Raw genomic sequence first — 15,436 nt, forward strand, 5'->3', positions numbered from 1 at the left:
CGCTCAAAACGACATGATTTACAGTTCTGTTCCTTTTACCTTTGATTTTCTCACATTCTGCTGCTGCTTTGCAAGAACAAATTGAATTAAATTAAACGTTATTGGCTTTTTTTGAATTATATTTGTGGAAATGTGTAGAAATATCAGTCGATTTTCATTAAAAGTGAGGGAAAAATTACTTATACACTTTAAAAATAGCGTCCGCAGTGACTTTAAACACATTTATCTTTAATTTGATTGGACCTGCGGGAGATTCACTGCTTTTGAAAGAATTATCCATATTATATAAGATTAAAACAATTTGAAAACGTTATTATTTGTTTGGATCGGCTCCACAAACTTATCATATTCATCTTAAAGTCATAAAGTCGACAACAATGACGTGTTTGAGGCTGAATAATGGCACAACTTTCAGAGGCAAATGAAGAAGACGTTGAGCTTTGTGTCTGTTTTTGTTTTGTAAACCATTCTGCCTGAGAACTCGGACTTCAAGCTCAATTTTAATTCATTAATTCAATTCTCAGTGATTTTTATGTCATTGTTTTAAAAAGTCGAGGCCATAAATACATTTTGAACAGGAATGTCGAGATAATTAGGTTAATCGATAATCGTGATTGAACCAAATCATAATAATCGTGACAATTTTAGAAGCAAATTGAAGTATTTTTTGTTGTAATTTTTTGGGGGTTTTTTTTGGTTGAAATGTTAAGAACGTTTTTTTATCCGGCTGTTTTTGTCACATTTAACTTTATTTTGTTTTTCAGAGAATTCAGTTTTGTAAAACCGACACAAACTGGAGAAATCGTGTGTGTCAGACCACGAGAACGAAAGAAAATGAAACATTTCTCACAGTCTCAACAATCGTGAATAATCGTTCAATCGTGATGTTTTTTCTCACAATAATCGTAACACAAAAACGTGACATAGTGAAAACCCTAATTTAGAATCAAATAAAGGTTGAAATATTGCGCCAGGAGAAAGTTCTGAAGAATATTTAGGATGGAATAAAGTGAATTATTGTTAAAAATCCCAAATGTTCTATTCTTTCATGACATTTTGATTTAATAACGCTGCTGTTTTTGTCATTAAAGGCGTTTTAGCGTCTGCACGATCCAGAAAACCACTCGCAAAACACAAGCGCAATTATTCTATCAGTTACTAACTCGTTACGATGAATTCAAGCTGATCATGCCCGAATATTGAAACTGACGTTAACCGTATAATTATGCAAACCTGCCAAACGTGTCATAGTTTAAACCAGCACGCGTCCCTTTAAAAGGCTGTCCCTTTAAACGCCGTCCCTTTAACACGCTGTGACTTTAAAACGCTGTGACTTTAAAACGCCGTCCCTTTAACACAACGATAATTGAAAAAAATAAATGATAAAAAAACCAAACTCGACTCTCGTCTTGGCGACAAATGGGTCGAGCGAATGAAGCTTCTAATCCCAATAATGAGTTTTTCAAGGTCTCCACTTGACACTGGCCCCTCCTCCCCCCGCGGCCCCTCCTCCCCCCGCGGCCCCTCCTCCCCCCGCGGCCCCTCCCCCTCCCGGTGTGAAGCATTAATCTGAGCATCGGGCCCCGGATTACACTCGGGATTACGGAGATTGAGACGACCCACTCTGGCCCCGCCTGCGTCAAACCGCCGCATCTCGCTTTCTCGCCGCCGCTTACTCCTCCCACTTTCTCCTCCCTCCTCACCCTGTCTCCTCCTTCTCCCTCTCTGTCTCACCCTGTCTGCTCCCTTTTCTCCCTCTCTGTCTCACTCTGTCTCCTCCCTTCTCTCCCTCTCTGTCTCACTCTGTCTTCCCCCTTCTCTCCCTCTCTGTCTCGCCCTGTCCCCCCCTTCTCTCCCTCTCTGTCTCACCCTGTCTCCTCCCTTCTCTCCCTCTCTGTCTCACCCTGTCCCCCCCTTCACTCCCTCTCTGTCTCACCCTGTCCCCCCCTTTTCTCCCTCTCTGTCTCACCCTGTCTCCTCCCTTCTCTCCCTCTCTGTCTCACTCTGTCTCCTCCCTTCACTCCCTCTCTGTCTCACCCTGTCTCCTCCCTTCTCTCCCTCTCTGTCTCACCCTGTCTCCTCCCTTCTCTCCCTCTCTGTCTCACCCTGCCCCCCCTTCACTCCCTCTCTGTCTCACCCTGTCCCCAGCCTTTTCTCCCTCTCTGTCTCACCCTGTCTCCTCCTTCTCTCCCTCTCTGTCTCACTCTGTCTCCTCCCTTCTCTCCCTCTCTGTCTCACTCTGTCTCCTCCCTTCTCTCCCTCTCTGTCTCACTCTGTCCCCCCCTTCACTCCCTCTCTGTCTCACCCTGTCCCCCCCTTCTCTCCCTCTCTGTCTCACCTTGTCTCCTCCCTTCTCTCCCTCTCTGTCTCACCCTGTCCCCCCCTTCACTCCCTCTCTGTCTCACCCTGTCCCCCCCTTCTCTCCCTCTCTGTCTCACTCTGTCTCCTCCCTTCTCTCCCTCTCTGTCTCACCCTGTCCCCCCCTTCACTCCCTCTCTGTCTCACCCTGTCCCCCCCTTCACTCCCTCTCTGTCTCACCCTGTCTCCTCCCTTCACTCCCTCTCTGTCTCACCCTGTCTCCTCCCTTCTCTCCCTCTCTGTCTCACCCTGTCTCCTCCCTTTTCTCCCTCTCTGTCTCACCCTGTCTCCTCCTTTTCTCCCTCTCTGTCTCACCCTGTCTCCTCCCTTTTCTCCCTCTCTGTCTCACCCTGTCTCCTCCTTCTCTCCCTCTCTGTCTCACTCTGTCTCCTCCCTTCTCTCCCTCTCTGTCTCACCCTGTCTCCTCCTTCTCTCCCTCTCTGTCTCACTCTGTCTCCTCCCTTCTCTCCCTCTCTGTCTCACTCTGTCTCCTCCCTTCTCTCCCTCTCTGTCTCGCCCTGTCCCCCCCTTCACTCCCTCTCTGTCTCACCCTGTCCCCCCCTTTTCTCCCTCTCTGTCTCACCCTGTCTCCTCCCTTCTCTCCCTCTCTGTCTCACTCTGTCTCCTCCCTTCACTCCCTCTCTGTCTCACTCTGTCTCCTCCCTTCTCTCCCTCTCTGTCTCGCCCTGTCCCCCCCTTCACTCCCTCTCTGTCTCACCCTGTCCCCCCCTTCTCTCCCTCTCTGTCTCACCTTGTCTCCTCCCTTCTCTCCCTCTCTGTCTCACCCTGTCCCCCCCTTCACTCCCTCTCTGTCTCACCCTGTCCCCCCCTTCTCTCCCTCTCTGTCTCACTCTGTCTCCTCCCTTCTCTCCCTCTCTGTCTCACCCTGTCCCCCCCTTCACTCCCTCTCTGTCTCACCCTGTCCCCCCCTTCACTCCCTCTCTGTCTCACCCTGTCTCCTCCCTTCACTCCCTCTCTGTCTCACCCTGTCTCCTCCCTTCTCTCCCTCTCTGTCTCGCCCTGTCCCCCCCTTCACTCCCTCTCTGTCTCACCCTGTCCCCCCCTTTTCTCCCTCTCTGTCTCACCCTGTCTCCTCCCTTCTCTCCCTCTCTGTCTCACCCTGTCTCCTCCCTTCTCTCCCTCTCTGTCTCACTCTGTCTCCTCCCTTCACTCCCTCTCTGTCTCACCCTGTCTCCTCCCTTCTCTCCCTCTCTGTCTCGCCCTGTCCCCCCCTTCACTCCCTCTCTGTCTCACCCTGTCCCCAGCCTTTTCTCCCTCTCTGTCTCACCCTGTCTCCTCCTTCTCTCCCTCTCTGTCTCACTCTGTCTCCTCCCTTCTCTCCCTCTCTGTCTCACCCTGTCCCCCCCTTCACTCCCTCTCTGTCTCACCCTGTCCCCCCCTTTTCTCCCTCTCTGTCTCACCCTGTCTCCTCCTTCTCTCCCTCTCTGTCTCACCCTGTCCCCCCCTTCTCTCCCTCTCTGTCTCACCCTGTCTCCTCCCTTCTCTCCCTCTCTGTCTCACCCTGTCCCCCCCTTCACTCCCTCTCTGTCTCACTCTGTCTCCTCCCTTCTCTCCCTCTCTGTCTCACCCTGTCTCCTCCTTCTCTCCCTCTCTGTCTCACTCTGTCTCCTCCCTTCTCTCCCTCTCTGTCTCGCCCTGTCTCCTCCCTTTTCTCCCTCTCTGTCTCACCCTGTCTCCTCCCTTCTCTCCCTCTCTGTCTCACCCTGTCCCCCCCTTCTCTCCCTCTCTGTCTCACTCTGTCTCCTCCCTTCTCTCCCTCTCTGTCTCACCCTGTCCCCCCCTTCACTCCCTCTCTGTCTCACCCTGTCCCCCCCTTCACTCCCTCTCTGTCTCACCCTGTCTCCTCCCTTCACTCCCTCTCTGTCTCACGCTGTCTCCTCCCTTCTCTCCCTCTCTGTCTCACCCTGTCTCCTCCTTCTCTCCCTCTCTGTCTCACTCTGTCTCCTCCCTTCTCTCCCTCTCTGTCTCGCCCTGTCCCCCCCTTCTCTCCCTCTCTGTCTCACCCTGTCTCCTCCCTTCTCTCCCTCTCTGTCTCACCCTGTCCCCCCCTTCACTCCCTCTCTGTCTCACCCTGTCCCCCCCTTTTCTCCCTCTCTGTCTCACCCTGTCTCCTCCCTTCTCTCCCTCTCTGTCTCACTCTGTCTCCCCCCTTCTCTCCCTCTCTGTCTCACCCTGTCTCCTCCCTTCTCTCCCTCTCTGTCTCACCCTGTCCCCCCCTTCACTCCCTCTCTGTCTCACCCTGTCCCCCCCTTTTCTCCCTCTCTGTCTCACCCTGTCTCCTCCCTTCTCTCCCTCTCTGTCTCACCCTGTCTCCTCCCTTCTCTCCCTCTCTGTCTCACCCTGTCCCCCCCTTCACTCCCTCTCTGTCTCACCCTGTCCCCCCCTTCTCTCCCTCTCTGTCTCACCCTGTCTCCTCCCTTCTCTCCCTCTCTGTCTCGCCCTGTCCCCCCCTTCACTCCCTCTCTGTCTCACCCTGTCCCCCCCTTCTCTCCCTCTCTGTCTCACCCTGTCTCCTCCCTTCTCTCCCTCTCTGTCTCACCCTGTCCCCCCCTTCACTCCCTCTCTGTCTCACCCTGTCCCCCCCTTCACTCCCTCTCTGTCTCACCCTGTCCCCCCCTTCACTCCCTCTCTGTCTCACCCTGTCCCCCCCTTCACTCCCTCTCTGTCTCACCCTGTCCCCCCCTTCACTCCCTCTCTGTCTCACCCTGTCCCCCCCTTCACTCCCTCTCTGTCTCACCCTGTCTCCTCCCTTCACTCCCTCTCTGTCTCACCCTGTCTCCTCCCTTCTCTCCCTCTCTGTCTCACCCTGTCTCCTCCCTTCTCTCCCTCTCTGTCTCACCCTGTCTCCTCCCTTCTCTCCCTCTCTGTCTCACCCTGTCCCCCCCTTCACTCCCTCTCTGTCTCACCCTGTCCCCCCCTTCTCTCCCTCTCTGTCTCACCCTGTCTCCTCCCTTCTCTCCCTCTCTGTCTCGCCCTGTCCCCCCCTTCACTCCCTCTCTGTCTCACCCTGTCCCCCCCTTCTCTCCCTCTCTGTCTCACCCTGTCTCCTCCCTTCTCTCCCTCTCTGTCTCACCCTGTCCCCCCCTTCACTCCCTCTCTGTCTCACCCTGTCCCCCCCTTCACTCCCTCTCTGTCTCACCCTGTCCCCCCCTTCACTCCCTCTCTGTCTCACCCTGTCCCCCCCTTCACTCCCTCTCTGTCTCACCCTGTCCCCCCCTTCACTCCCTCTCTGTCTCACCCTGTCCCCCCCTTCACTCCCTCTCTGTCTCACCCTGTCTCCTCCCTTCACTCCCTCTCTGTCTCACCCTGTCTCCTCCCTTCTCTCCCTCTCTGTCTCACCCTGTCTCCTCCCTTCTCTCCCTCTCTGTCTCACCCTGTCTCCTCCCTTCTCTCCCTCTCTGTCTCACCCTGTCTCCTCCCTTCTCTCCCTCTCTGTCTCACCCTGTCTCCTCCCTTTTCTCCCTCTCTGTCTCACCCTGTCTCCTCCCTTCTCTCCCTCTCTGTCTCACCCTGTCTCCTCCCTTCTCTCCCTCTCTGTCTCACCCTGTCTCCTCCCTTCACTCCCTCTCTGTCTCACCCTGTCTCCTCCCTTTTCTCCCTCTCTGTCTCACCCTGTCTCCTCCCTTCTCTCCCTCTCTGTCTCCCCTCTACACTCCGTGTCGCCACATGGCGATGGGAGGCGGTCTGGGGGGGGCGCTAGAGAGGAGCAAAGAACAGGGCGGAGCCGAGAGCTGTTTTCACTTCCGAGTATTAGACTTCGCCACAAGAAGTACAAGTGGTATTTGTTGCCGATACTGTGCCAAAAATACTGCACAAATGTACTCGAAGTATGTGACCTTCAATTATGACGAAAAACCTGGTATTTTAATTTAGCAAATCTCAACAATTTCTCTCTCTTTCTCTCTTCCTTACCCGTTCCCTCTCCTTCTCCCTTCACTCCCTCTTCCCTTCTCTCTCTTCTCTCTCTTTCTTATCTGTCGTTCGTTCCCTGTGCTGTCGTTTGCTCCAGTGTCTGCTCTCTTTCCTCTGGTCTCTGACACTCCATCGCTCCTTCAATCTTTCATAAGCTCTCTCTCTCTCTCTTTCCTCTGCAGACTCTTTCCGTTTCCTTGGCCGCAGTTTGACAAACACAGATACAAATCGGCTTGTGATTGATGAACCGGCAGCCGCACAAATGGAGAAAACACATCCGTCCTCCTCGAAACGCACGCATAACACACGCATAACGCCCGCATAACACACGCATAACGCCCGCATAACACACGCATAACGCACGCATAACACACGCATAACGCCCGCATAACACACGCATAACGCACGCATAACACACGCATAACGCCCGCATAACACACGCATAACGCCCGCATAACACACGCATAACGCACGCATAACGCACGCATAACACACGCATAACACATGCATAACACACGCATAACGCCCGCATAACACACGCATAACGCACGCATAACACACGCATAACGCACGCATAACACACGCATAACGCACGCATAACACATACTGTATAACACACGCATAACGCACGCATAACACACGCATAACGCCCGCATAACACATACTGTATAACGCACACATAACGCACGCTTAACGCACGCATAACACATACTGTATAACACACGCATAACGCACGCATAACACACGCTTAACGCACGCATAACACATACTGTATAACACACGCATAACGCACGCATAACACACGCATAACACACGCATAACGCACGCATAACACATACTGTATAACGCCCGCATAACACATGCATAACACACGCATAACACACGCATAACGCCCGCATAACACATGCATAACGCACGCATAACACACGCATAACGCCCGCATAACACACGCACAACGCACGCATAACACACGCATAACGCCCGCATAACACACGCATAACGCACGCATAACACACGCATAACGCACGCATAACACACGCATAACGCACGCATAACACACGCATAACGCACGCATAACACATACTGTATAACACACGCATAACGCACGCATAACACACGCATAACGCCCGCATAACACATACTGTATAACGCACACATAACGCACGCTTAACGCACGCATAACACATACTGTATAACACACGCATAACGCACGCATAACACACGCTTAACGCACGCATAACACATACTGTATAACACACGCATAACGCACGCATAACGCACGCTTAACGCACGCATAACACATACTGTATAACACACGCATAACGCACGCATAACGCACGCTTAACGCACGCATAACACATACTGTATAACACACGCATAACGCACGCATAAGGCAGGCATAACGCACGCATAACGTACGTATACCGCACGCATAACGCACCCATAACGCACGCATAACACACGCATAACGCAGGCATAACACACGCATAACGCAGGCATAACGCACGCTTAACGCACGCATAACGCACGCTTAACGCACGCATAACGCACGCATAACACATACTGTATAACGCACACATAACGCACGCATAAGGCAGGCATAACGCACCCATAACGCACGCATAACACACGCATAACGCAGGCATAACACATGCATAACGCAGGCATAACGCACCCATAACGCACGCATAACACACGCATAACACACGCATAACGCACGCTTAACGCACGCATAACACATACTGTATAACACACGCATAACGCACGCATAACGCACGCTTAACGCATGCATAACACATACTGTATAACACACGCATAACGCACGCTTAACGCACGCATAACACATACTGTATAACACACGCATAACGCACGCATAACACATGCTTAACGCACGCATAACACATACTGTATAACACACGCATAACGCACGCATAACGCACGCTTAACGCATGCATAACACATACTGTATAACACACGCATAACGCACGCTTAACGCACGCATAACACATACTGTATAACACACGCATAACGCACGCATAACACATGCTTAACGCACGCATAACACATACTGTATAACACACGCATAACGCACGCATAACGCACGCATAACGCACGCTTAACGCACGCATAACACATACTGTATAACACACGCATAACGCACGCATAAGGCAGGCATAACGCACGCATAACGTACGTATACCGCACGCATAACGCACCCATAACGCACCCATAACGCACCCATAACGCACGCATAACACACGCATAACGCAGGCATAACGCACGCTTAACGCACGCATAACACACGCATAACGCAGGCATAACGCACGCTTAACGCACGCATAACGCACGCATAACACATACTGTATAACGCACACATAACGCACGCATAACATATACTGTATAACACACGCATAACGCACGCATAACACATACTGTATAACGCACACATAACGCACGCATAACACATACTGTATAACACACGCATAACGCACGCATAACGCACGCTTAACGCACGCATAACACATACTGTATAACGCACGCATAACGCACGCATAAGGCAGGCATAACGTATGTATACCGCACGCATAACGCAGGCATAACGCACGCTTAACGCACGCATAACACACGCATAACGCAGGCATAACGCAGGCATAACGCACGCATAACGCACCCATAACGCACGCATAACACACGCATAACACGTATAACACACGCATGACGCATGCATAACGCCCGCATAACACACGCATAACGCACGCATAACGCACGCATAACACACGCATAACGCACGCATAACATGTATAACACACGCATAACGCAGCGCATAACACACGCATAACGTACGTATAACGCACGCATAACGCATGCATAAGGCACACATAACGCACGCATAACACACGCATAACGCACGCATAAGGCACACATAACGCACGCATAACGCACGCATAACGCACGCATAGCGCACGCATAACGCACACATAACGCACGCATAACGCACGCATAACGCACGCATAGCGCACGCATAACGCACACATAACGCACGCATAACGCACGCATAACGCACGCATAGCGCACGCATAACGCACACATAACGCACGCATAACGCACACATAACGCCCGCATAATGCACGCATAACGCACGCATAACGCACATAACACACGCATAACACAAGCGTAACGCACACATAACGCCCGCATAACACGCGCATAATGCACGCATAACGCACATAACACACGCATAACACAAGCGCAACACACGCATAACGCACGCATAACACACGCATAACGCACGCATAACGCACGCATAACACACGCATAGCGCACGCATAACGCACGCATAACGCACGCATAACGCACGCATAACGCCCGCATAACACACGCATAGCGCACGCATAACGCACGCATAACACACGCATAACGCACGCATAACGCACGCATAACACACGCATAGCGCACGCATAACGCACGCATAACGCACGCATAACGCACGCATAACACACGCATAACACACGCATAACGCACGTATAACGCACATAACACACTCTATTCAAACGCGGAACACGGCATTGTTTACAAACCCACTGTGAGTTTATTCTTGTTTCTTAACACTTCCCATGTGCAGTTCTATGAACACTTTACTAAAACTATTCAGGAAAGGTCAAATGTTGCCTTATTTGTGTGTGTTATTAAATCTTTTAATGTATTATGTTTTTATTTTCTTATGTTTTTTAATGTTCTGACGGTTTTTGTAGCACTTTGAGATTTGTCCATTAAATTAAAAGTACTCAAATGCATTATTATTATTATCATCATTATATTATTATTATTATTTTATATTTTTTATTGTATTACTATTATTATTATCATTATAATTTTTTTCTTGGTTAGTTAAAAGTTGGGGTTGTTTTGACCTGGTTTATGGTTCATCTCTCTGTCATATTCACATGAAACAAACACTGGCACAAAGTTCAACATCTTCTCCGTCAGCTCGAAAACTAAGACTCAATTCTTTTTTTGACACTCGCTTCAAAATGTGGCGCCGGTATCCGACGGCAACGAAACGAGAGTCATTTAAGAACACTTTTGAGCCAATCCCAAATAAATGATAATAATTGAACTCTGTAAACATGTTCTGAAATGCATGGGATTCCGGTATTTTCCCCTGTTTTGCATAATCTGTGTCCTTTAAACACTTCAAATGGAAAGATGAACGTGTGTTTTTGACATGAAGTTTGGTGTGAAATCTCCCGGTGCGACATCGTGGCATGTGACGATTGAACAGGCAGAAATAACAGAAGAGGAACTGACCTTTGTTGCCACTAGCAACCGAAGTCAAGCAAAGGAGGAGGAAGGAGAGATATTTCATTGTGTCCAACTGAGGGAGGAGAGAAAGAGAAAGAGAAAGAGGGAGGAGAGAGAGGGAAGAGAGGGAGGAGAGAGAGGGAGGAGAGAGAGGGAAGAGAGGGAGGAGAGAGAAGGAGGAGAGAGAGGGAAGAGAGGGAGGAGAGAGAGGGAGGAGAGAGAGGGAAGAGAGGGAGGAGAGAGAGGGAAAGAGAGGGAGGAGAGAGAGGGAGGAGAGAGGGAGGAGAGAGAGGGAAGAGAGGGAGGAGAGAGAGGGAAAGAGAGGGAGTAGAGAGAGGGAAAGAGAGGGAGGAGAGAGAGGGAGGAGAGAGAGGGAAGAGAGGGAGGAGAGAGAGGGAAAGAGAGGGAGGAGAGAGAGGGAGGAGAGAGAGGGAAGAGAGGGAGGAGAGAGAGGGAGGAGAGAGAGGGAAGAGAGGGAGGAGAGAGGGAGGAGAGAGAGGGAAGAGAGGGAGGAGAGAGAGGGAAAGAGAGGGAGGAGAGAGAGGGAGGAGAGAGGGAGGAGAGAGAGGGAAGAGAGGGAGGAGAGAGAGGGAAAGAGAGGGAGTAGAGAGAGGGAAAGAGAGGGAGGAGAGAGAGGGAGGAGAGAGAGGGAAAGAGAGGGAGGAGAGAGAGGGAGGAGAGAGAGGGAGGAGAGAGAGGGAAAGAGAGGGAATAGAGAGAGGGAAAGAGAGGGAGGAGAGAGAGGGAGGAGAGAGAGGGAAGAGAGGGAGGAGAGAGAGGGAAAGAGAGGGAGGAGAGAGAGGGAAAGAGAGGGAGGAGAGAGAGGGAGGAGAGAGAGGGAAGAGAGGGAGGAGAGAGAGGGAAAGAGAGGGAGGAGAGAGAGGGAAGAGAGGGAGGAGAGAAAGAGAAAGAGGGAGGAGAGAGAGGGAAGAGAGGGAGGAGAGAAAGAGAAAGAGGGAGGAGAGAGAGGGAAGAGAGGGAGGAGAGAAAGAGAAAGAGGGAGGAGAGAGAGGGAAGAGAGGGAGGAGAGAGGGAAGAGAGAAAGAGGGAGGAGAGAGGGAAGAGAGGGAGGAGAGAAAGAGGGAAATGAAGAGGAGAGAGATGGGAAAGAGAGAAAGAAAAAGAGGAGCGAAGGGAGAAAGAATGAGGAGTTAAAGAGGAGACAGGGGAGGGAAAGGATAGAAAAAATGAAAGAAAAGAAAGAAAGAAAGAAAGCAAAAGACAGTGAGGAGAGAGGAGAAGATGGAGAACGGGAGAAAGAAAATTGAGAATGTGAAAGTAAAAAAGAAGGTTGGCGAAAGAGGAGGAAGAGGGGAGAGAGGAGGAGGAAAGAAGAGTGAAAGAGAAGAAGACAGGGGCGAGAGAGAAGAGAGAGAAGAGGGGGATGGGGGAGGAGAAGGGGGAGGGCAGGAAACAGAGGACACACATCAACATCAGCAGGTCATAGTAACAAGACATGAGCTTTATAAACCCAAGAGGCCAGTGTCCGGATCAGAACTGGCATCGCAGAGACTAAACCAGGGCTAAACCAGGGCTAAACCAGGACTAAACCAGGACTAAACCAGGACTAAACCAGGACTAAACCAGGACTAAACCACGGCTAAACCAGGACTAAACCAGGGCTAAACCAGGACTAAACCAGGACTAAACCAGGACTAAACCAGGGCTAAACCAGGACTAAACCAGGGCTAAACCAGGACTAAACCAGGACTAAACCAGGGCTAAACCAGGGCTAAACCAGGACTAAACCAGGATTAAACCAGGGCTAAACCAGGACTAAACCAGGACTAAACCAGGACTAAACCAGGGCTAAACCAGGGCTAAACCAGGACTAAACCAGGACTAAACCAGGACTAAACCAGGGCTAAACCAGGACTAAACCAGGGCTAAACCAGGACTAAACCAGGACTAAACCAGGACTAAACCAGGGCTAAACCAGGGCTAAACCAGGACTAAACCAGGACTAAACCAGGACTAAACCAGGGCTAAACCACGGCTAAACCAGGACTAAACCAGGGCTAAACCAGGGCTAAACCAGGACTAAACCAGGGCTAAACCAGGGCTAAACCAGGACTAAACCAGGACTAAACCAGGACTAAACCAGGGCTAAACCAGGGCTAAACCAGGGCTAAACCAGGACTAAACCAGGATTAAACCAGGGCTAAACCAGGACTAAACCAGGATTAAACCAGAACTAAACCAGGGTTAAACCAGGACTAAACCAGGGTTAACATGATGTAAGTTTAGAGGAAAGACACTAATAAAAACATGCGATAGAGAAAACGTCGTCTGCAGCGATCTTCGCTCCGCACTTTGTATTTGGGTTCAACACGACATTTCAGGCGTCGGACAAATGTTGGTGAATTTGTTACACAAATAAAAATAGTACCTGAAGCTGCGCATGATCTAATCCAGCGCGTCTCAAACTGTGGAACGCGGAACACTCTTCCGTTCGAGTACGTCTCACATGTTTAGTGACATTTCTATGATTGGTTTGGTCGAACATTGGCTGATCATTTATTGAACATCCTTATCCTTTGTGTCTCATTTTAGACCTGGTTTTGTTCATTTTAGACCTGATTCAACCTTGATTGAGTCTGGGTTTTGATCTGGTGTTACAAAATATAATCTTAGGTAATACTTAGGTAGAACTTTGAGAACCAGGACTAAACCAGGACTAAATCAGGACTAAATCAGGACTAAATCTGGACTAAATCAGGACTAAACCAGGACTAAACCAGGACTAAACCAGGACTAAACCAGGACTAAACCTGGACAAGATTAAATCAGGCATTAGCCCTTTATGCCCAGGTCTAACTCAGGACTTAACCAGGACTAAACCAGGACTAAACCAGGGCTAAACCAGGACTAAACCAGGACAAAACCAGGACTAAACCTGGGTTGAACCGTGCCAAAACCAGGACTAAACCCTGGAATCGATCACACAGATCCACACAGGACAGGGACTCTAAATGGACCCGAGCACTAAGTAAAAGAGTCTAAACTCTTGTACATTTGCCGTGAGTGTGCGGCTCGTGCCTGTCACTCGAGACAAACACATTTGTCAAAGCTCGGTGCGTGTCAAACCCGCGTCAGGTCCGCGGTGCGTCAGGTCCGCGGCGCGTCAGGTCCGCGGCGCGTCAGGTCCGCGGCGCGTCAGGTCCGCGGCGCGTCAGGTCCGCGGCGCGTCAGGTCCGCGGCGCGTCAGGTCCGCGGCGCGTCAGGTCCGCGGCGGAGGGAGCGCGCCCGGTGCTGACACAGACACGGGTTATTTTCAGCTCGAGTAAACGTCGTGTAAGAGCCGTCCTGGCGCAGACGTTCTCCCCTGAAGGTGCTACAGAGGTAACGGCTCCTGACGTGGCCCCAGATGATCAAACGGGTCCTTGGGGGTCTTTTTTTTTGCGCTCCGTATTTCTGCGCGTAAACCGCATCTCCTCAGCCCGCGGGAGGAGGGACGTCACCACGCGTCCAGCACGGGTTAAAGGCACATTCTCTCACAGGTCGGTGCATGAAACATAAAAACGCGGCTCTGCGACACCCGTGAAAACCGCGCCGCGTAAAATGTCGCGCGCGCACACGACTCGGGACCGTCGCGCGGCGCACACGGTGATGGGGAGGAAGAGGATGCTGCGGCGGCGGCGGCGGCGGCGGCGGCATTACCGTGGCGACACTGCTGATGCTCCTGGATGGTGCCCCGTCCGCATCCGCCTCTCACGCCCCTGCCCTCGGCTCAAACGCGGCTCTCGGAACAGCGCGCGCGGCACGATCGCGGCGCGGCGCACGGACGCGGGGGACGAATCGACGCGGGGGGATTGGAAAAAAAAAGAAGAAGAAGATGAAGAAGGAGCCAAAAACACACGTCCGCGGGCGCTGGATGAGAGGAGAGGAGATGGATGCCCTTGTTTTTCGGCGCGGCTACGGTGAGAGAAGAGCGGGGAGGGAGGGCGGGAGGGAGGGGGGGTTAACGGCGACGGGGCTGTTACGCTGACGACGTGCCCTCCCTCTCCGCGTTTCTCAACCCGCCCACACTGCGTCCTTCTCTTCCTCTCCCGTCTCCGTCGCTCCGGCCCCCGTCGGCCCGTGGCGCACCGCGGGCTCCGGCTGCGTTCTGCTGTACCACGCACATTCACCGTGACTCAGGAGGAGCCGCGCGCGGGGCCACGATGCGGGGCCCGCGCGTGTCCGCCTCGAACCCGCGGAGACGGATGGAGGCAGGAGACTAACGCGATGTGACGTGTCGGTCTCGTTTGTAACGGTTTTTCAGGCTGAATGTCCCGGTGCCGTGTCCGGAGCCGTTTATTTAGACCGCAAAATGACGTCATGTCAAGGCCGCGGACACTGACCAAACAAGAGAGAGATGAAGATGTAGAAGTGGGTCGAATATTGAACTTTAGATGATACAGAGAAGGGTTATTTTTAAATCAGGCACGCTTTATCGTTTAAAGGGGAAAATATGCAAAAGGAGCTGATTAAACATAAAAAAGTGATGTTGATCAGGTGGTTTTTCTGCACTTTTGTGATTCACTTTGCAGACGTTTCACATGTGTCTGCTCAAAACACTTATATTCAATTCAATCATATTGTCGTAATCGGGATGAATCAGGGAAAGAAATGTTGTGATTTTGATTTTTGTCAATATTGCTCAGGCCATCCTTTAAAGAAAGCTTTGGATTTACGGTCACGTTCCTGCCCTCACCTGTGGCCATGAGCCTCACCTGTGGTCATGACCCTCACCTGTGGCCATGACCCTCACCTGTGGCCATGAGCCTCACCTGTGGCCATGAGCCTCACCTGTGGTCATGAGCCTCACCTGTGGTTATGACCCTCACCTGTGGTCATGAGC

At 51.4% G+C, this 15,436-nt stretch overlaps 1 protein-coding gene across 1 annotated transcript in view; it reads right to left on the minus strand.

The window, feature by feature from the left end:
• clstn3 (calsyntenin 3) overlaps positions 1-14,374 on the minus strand; it is a 69,605-nt gene extending 55,231 nt beyond the window's left edge. Inside the window, exons 1-2 of the mRNA XM_072460080.1 lie at positions 14,254-14,374; positions 10,600-10,666 (exon numbers count right to left, since the gene is read on the minus strand). Coding sequence (XP_072316181.1) covers positions 10,600-10,657 — 58 coding nt within the window. The 5' untranslated portion in view covers positions 10,658-10,666; positions 14,254-14,374. The remainder of the gene's footprint in view (positions 1-10,599; positions 10,667-14,253) is intronic.
• Between the last annotated feature and the right edge of the window lie 1,062 nt (positions 14,375-15,436).

This window comes from Eucyclogobius newberryi, unplaced genomic scaffold (assembly GCF_026437365.1).
Source record: "Eucyclogobius newberryi isolate DKJ021-1_F unplaced genomic scaffold, fEucNew1.0.hap1 SCAF_3, whole genome shotgun sequence".
In the NCBI taxonomy this organism is placed as follows: Eukaryota; Metazoa; Chordata; class Actinopteri; order Gobiiformes; family Gobiidae; genus Eucyclogobius; species Eucyclogobius newberryi.